At 43.0% G+C, this 6,262-nt stretch overlaps 1 protein-coding gene across 1 annotated transcript in view; it reads right to left on the minus strand.

Moving 5' to 3' along the window:
• The window catches only part of LOC110168235 (alpha-2-macroglobulin-like), a 72,373-nt gene extending 68,804 nt beyond the window's left edge, over nucleotides 1-3,569 (minus strand). The window contains exons 1-2 of the mRNA XM_055166877.1: nucleotides 3,488-3,569; nucleotides 117-294 (exon numbers count right to left, since the gene is read on the minus strand). Coding sequence (XP_055022852.1) covers nucleotides 117-294; nucleotides 3,488-3,564 — 255 coding nt within the window. The 5' untranslated portion in view covers nucleotides 3,565-3,569. The remainder of the gene's footprint in view (nucleotides 1-116; nucleotides 295-3,487) is intronic.
• Between the last annotated feature and the right edge of the window lie 2,693 nt (nucleotides 3,570-6,262).

Raw genomic sequence — 6,262 nt, forward strand, 5'->3', positions numbered from 1 at the left:
AACCAGGATTAAACCAGGAGTGAACAAGGACTGAAGCAGGATTAAACTAGGAGTAAAACAGGACTGAAGCAGGACTAAAACCAGGACTAAACCAGAACAGTCTCAGGGTGCAGTACCTGAAATGTCCTGCAGGTGTTTGTGTCCTCGTCCACCGTGTCTGTGAGTAAAACCGTCTTCTCGTCTTTGATCAGACTCACGGTGAGAGTCAACTCCTTAGAGACCTGCAGCAGACTCATGCAGAACTTCACCGTACTCCCAGACTCCACCACCGCAGGGAGCACCACCAGGAACTGACTACACACACACACAAAAAACACACACAAACACACAGACACCCGAGTTTGCAGTGAACATTTTGTATGTGGAGCGACAACAAAACAAATCCCGTTTGTTAATGGAGAGTGCAGAAGACAAACAGACGAGCTAACTTTCTTGTCTTGTGGTTTTACACAACATCACATCTTGGTCTCTTTGCAGTGGAAGTGTTCTTGGTCAACAGTTGGAGCCTTTTCACTTTGGCGTGACTTTTTAAATTCATAACGAGGTTGAGTGAGAGATCAGGATTTTTTTTTTTGTCGCTCCACATACAAAATGGTTCTTGTAAACTCGGGAGATTTAGTCAGACAAATGTTTCTTTTTGGTTCTTCCTGTGGAGCATCCTGCCCATCACCTTCACCTTTCACTATTTTTCAATTCCGTTGGGAAGAGAAACAGTTTGAACAGAGGTTTGAGTCACACACATCTGATTCACTTTTGCATTTATGGAGTTTGCAAACTTCCGAAGTAGGGGTGGGTGATATCTCAATATTTTAAATATATTGAAATATTTTTAAAACTCGATATGGATTCCGACATATCGTAAATATCGATATAATGCTTATATTTAATTTTGATTTTGCTGCTTTGCTTGTTTGCCTTCTCTGTGCTCGCCCCCACCTCCCTGATTTTTCTGCTTGTGTCTCATTCACTGTCGCCGTGAACGCTGAAAGTTGGTGCCAATGAAAAGCTTCAAGCACGACAAACTTTTCAACCATGTACAGACAAAACCATCAGCAGCACATCCTCGTATTCCACCGAGTCGTGTCCTTTAGACTGACAGAAGCTGAATGGCACAAGGAGGCGCGCTGTTTATGCAAATGAGTCATGTGGTTTTAAATTTAGTTTCTGTAAAACGTAAACACATGTGTCAAAACTGCATTAAACAAATGATAATCTCAAATGGGCTGATGTCGCTCTAGAGTCGTTATGTTTATACGTTGTAAAGTTTAGTCATGAAAGTTTATTTATGCAGAAGATTTTAATGAATAAGCTGTTGCAGTGTCACTTGTACAATAGTGTTTGGAAACGCTGGGTTTGATCTGCAGTGGATTGTGGGATTAAACCTCAGAGCTCCTCACTGCTGGAACATGGATCTGTTAAAATAAAGAACCTCCTGAGTTTCTTCTGCTGAAGGAGCTCATGGTTGTTGTACGGTTCACAAAGTTAATGCAAAGATGAGCTTGAGTTGAGTTGTTTTATTTATGAATGAAAAGAAGGAAATATGTATCATTTCTTTTATTTTACAGTTAAATTATTATTTATGTACTTTTAAGATTTTTTATAATCTTAAATGTGGATGAAGAACTTTGTTTCTACATGAACTGTCGACCTCTTGCATTTTAATAAAAAAAAAAGACCTTGTGGAATTTGACATATTTGTTTTCGCAGTAATTTTGGGGGTTTATTTTTCCACTACAGATATCGAGATATATATCGTATATCGAGATATAGCAAAATATATCGAGATATATTTTTTGCTCCATATTGCCCAGCCCTATTCCGAAGCCCATTTCTCGAGCCATTTTCCGCTGTTAGGATCCAACAACCACATAATGTCCGATGTCCGAATCCCAAAACTAAAATATAACAATATCAGAACCAGAAACAAAAGGTTTAGGGTTCAAAAGACTTGAAAAGATCGACTTTGACAATAGACGCATCCCACTGGGAAAACACACATGGAGGTTTTGACGCTCACTTTATTGGGTTTATTGGGTTTTAGGATCCTTACCAGTATGGATTTCACGATGACCAGAAGTCCGAAATTCGTGATGCATGTATACGAGTTTAGATTTGACAGAACTAAAGTCTAAAGTCTGATCACCGTGTGCAAACAAAATCAAAACCACGACTTGACTCCAGAGAAATATGTGCCAAACTGCAGAGGTCAGGGGTCAGAGTTTGAGTTTGAGTTTATTGGATCTATACAAATGTAAACAGAAAAAAGTGAGGTCGCTTATTTCGTCAGAACACCGTTTTTAAATGTTCCAGAGAATTGGTGCAGTGTTTACTTGTTCTTGGACGTGAAAATCGAACATTTTACACAGATGAACCGACTTTATGTCAGATTTTAAATGCTAAATGTTTCCCAAATTCCCGACATGAATGGGATCCCGTTTAACCGGAAGTGCCAACACAAAAAAGTGAGATTTAAGAGCATTTAGAGACAAATTTGGATGGGGCGGAAAAAGGTGGATAAAAACAGTGGACTAAACCAAGACTAAACCAGGACTAAACTAAAACTAAACCAGGACTACATTAGGTCTAAACCAGGATTAAACTAAAACTAAACTAGGATTAAACTAAAACTAAACCAGGACTAAACTAAGACTAAACCAGGACTAAACTAAGACTAAAACAGGATTACATCAGGTCTAAACTAGAACTAAACTAAAACTAAACCAGGACTAAACCAGGACTGAACCAAGATTAAACCAGGACCAAACCAGGACTACATCAGGTCTAAACCAAGACTAAATCAAATCTAAACCAGGACTACATTAGGTCTAAACCAGGACTACATCAGGTCTAAACCAGGACTAAACTAAGACTAAACCAGGACTACATCAGGTCTAAACCAGGACTAAACCAGATCTAAACCAGGACTACATCAGGTCTAAACCAGGACTAAACTAAAAGTAAACCAGGATTAAATCAGGTCTAAACCAAGACTAAACCAGATCTAAACCAGGACTACATTAGGCCTAAACTAAAATTAAACTAAAACTAAACCAGGACTACATTAGATCTAAACCAGGACTACATCAGGTCTAAACCAGAACTATCAAAACGTTTGACTAATCTGATCCCTCCAACAGTAAACGGGAGCATAAAAGTCGTTTGTTTTGTCAAAAAACAGAAAATCATGTTTGCGAAATATCATAAAGCAAAAAAATCCAGTGTCAGAAGTTCCTCAGATCATGACTGACATGAGAATCCACAATGTTTCTCGCTCTTCTCACTATTTTATTTACACCAAACATCCAAACCCGACTGTGTCCAGGTTTAGAGTTTAGAAAATCTGCTCCCTCCACGTCTGACACGACAAAACATCTGCAGATTCACCAGAGACATTTGACCTGCTCCACCTCAGTCTGACACTCAGGGAAACAAGACGGGAGGGCATCTGACACACAGGGAGGAGGCTGGGAGGGCATCTGGTACTCACGGGTCTGCAGAGGCCCCCAGGCTCAGGGCGAGTACGAGGAGGAGCCGCCTCCACCACGAGCTGCAGCCAGGACCCATGTCTGAACCAGACTCACCTCCGACCGCACATATCTGAGAGAGCACAGGCCACGCCCCCACACAGGCCACGCCCCCGCACAGACCACACCCCCACACAGCTCCGCCCACAACACACAGACCCAGAACAACGAGCAGATCACGACAAACATAAAGACTCCCACGCTTCACAAACTGAGACAACATGAAAATATTTAAACAAGAGCAGCAGCCTCTCCTCATCTCCTCCCATGACCCACAGAAGCTGCTGGAGTTTGGTGTGACAGCAGTTTATTCTGCACAGAATATAGAAAACAGTTGTTGTAAATTGATTTGTAGTGGACATTCACCATGTGTTTTATCTCGTCTCGAGTTCTCCATAACAGTGAGGAGTACATGTAATAATCTTCAGGGTATTACAACATTTAAGTCTTTTACAATATTGTAATAACAAAAATAGGACAACAGCATTACTCAATACTCATTAAATAAACTACTCAAAACAATTAGGGGAACACTTTATTTTTGGGATATAACAGACATATATTGGCGCATTGGAGTTTTCCACCCAGCTAGTTTGCAACCTTAGTGACCTGTCAATCAATTTCACTGCCTTTGACCCAACTGCAATAAACAAGGTCTAGACAGGATTGTCAAAAGCGAGCCAACCCCCAAATCTGGAGTGAGTTATCTGGTGGTAGACGATTTTGTGCTCCTGACTTGCTGAATCGTTATTTCTTTCTTGTTTGAGGATTTTCTGATCATTTTGACTCTATTGCAGGTATAATGCGTTACCTCCAGCCTTGTGAAGTCACACAGGCAGTCCAGCTGCTGGAGGATGGGTCATCTGTACGTCAGGTGGCCAGAAGGTTCACAGTGTCTTCCCAGTGTCATCTCCCGTGCGTGGAGTCGCTTTCGAGAGACCGGCCAGTACTCCAGGAGGCCTGGACAAGGTCGAATAAGGGCCACCACCCAAAAGCAGGACAGATTTCTTTGTATATCTGCGATGCGGTCCAGGAGAAGCACTGCTAGGTCCCTTCAAGGAGACTTTCAGCGGACCACTGGAGTACGCATTTCTGACCAGACTGTCAGAAACAGAATCCACAAGGGTGGCATGAAGGCCAGGTGGCCGTTGGTTGGGCCGATTCTCACCGCCCAGCACCGTGCAGCCCGACTGGCCTTCAGCAGGGACCACCAGAATTGGCAAGTTCACCATTGGCGCCCAGTACTGTTCACGGATGAAAGCAGGTTCACTTTAAGTGCATGTGACAGACTTGACCGAGTCTAGAGAGGCCGTGGAGAGCGATATGCAGCATGCGACATTGTTCAGCATGAATCATTCGGTGGTGGGTCGGTTATGGTCTGGGGAGGGTCGCACAGACCTTCATGTGCTTAATCAAGGTACCCTGACAGCTGTTAGGTATAGAGATGAAATCCTCCGACCCACTGTTCGACCCTACGCTGGTGCAGTGGGCCCCAGATTTCTTCTGGTACAGGACAATGCCCGACCTCATGTGGCCAGAGTGTGCTGCCAGTTTCTGGAGGAAGAGGGCATCAATGCTGTGGACTGGCCCACGGGTTCTCCAGACCTGAACCCCATTGAGCACCTCTGGGACATTATGTATCGGCGTATTCGGCAGCATCCAGCCACACCAGAGACTGTCCAGGAGCTTACCAATGTGCTGATCCAAGTCTGGCAGGAGATCCCCAGGAGGAGTGTGCCACGATGTTGTCGAGAGTGTAAACAGGCTCATGGAGAGCATACCCACTACTAAAGTGGCTGTGCAATGTGCTGTGCTGCAAATTCATCATTTCTTCCACTGTCATTTCTCTTTACAGTCACTTTATTTTTCAACATCATTTCGTAATTCGGTCTTCCAAAGGTTAACTTTTGTTCTTCTTGGTCAGTTTGACGCTCTGTTGTTCAGGGTACATTGCGAATTTAGTTTCAGAACAAAACTGTAACATTTGTACATTGAGTTTGGTAATGAAATACAAGTGTTCCCCTAGTTGTTTTGAGCAGTTTTAGTTCTTGTGACCGTATAGTAGGGGTGGCACGGTTCATGAAAAAAACAAAAAACATTCAGTTCGCTTGTCACGATTCGGGACGTGCACGCACCGTACGGTTTCCACGGTTCCCGGCTTGCACATTGTGACCTGTTTCACTTGGGTGCAAAAGAAGAGGTGTGGAGGGTGGGTGCTGCACGTAGAAGAAAGGAGGGCCACCTGGAGATGGAGGATGCGCCTGTGTCGTTACCTCGCGAAACCACAGCCAAATGGAAATGCTGCCACTCTGTCTATTAGACGTCAGTGTCGGAGCAGCGGTTTGTAACATTCGGGAAGTAAATTTCTCAATCAAAAAATGATATAAAATTTTTATTTAACCTGTTTCTGAAACTGTAGTTACTGAAAAGTTTCACAGAATCTCGTGTTTTAAAACTAAACCAAGGCTCCTTAGATTTGAATTTTTGGAAAAGTCTGTGAGAAAAATGAATGGAAATTTTACTTCCGGATCCGGAGTGGACTTATAAGGAATCGTGGCGCTCTGCTCCTCGCCGCTGCCCTGAGCCGACCCGCTCCAGTTTATTCAACTCCGCCTCTGTGAAAATCAATTTATTTGGAAAAACAAATAAAAGTGTAATTTGTGTAGGACGAGAGAAGCACAGAGAGTTCAAAGGTCGAGTTTAACACAACAGAGTCACACGTCCAAAAACAAATCACT

This window comes from Boleophthalmus pectinirostris, unplaced genomic scaffold, assembly GCF_026225935.1.
Source record: "Boleophthalmus pectinirostris isolate CB_2022bp ecotype Guang Dong unplaced genomic scaffold, ASM2622593v1 HiC_scaffold_9, whole genome shotgun sequence".
In the NCBI taxonomy this organism is placed as follows: Eukaryota; Metazoa; Chordata; class Actinopteri; order Gobiiformes; family Gobiidae; genus Boleophthalmus; species Boleophthalmus pectinirostris.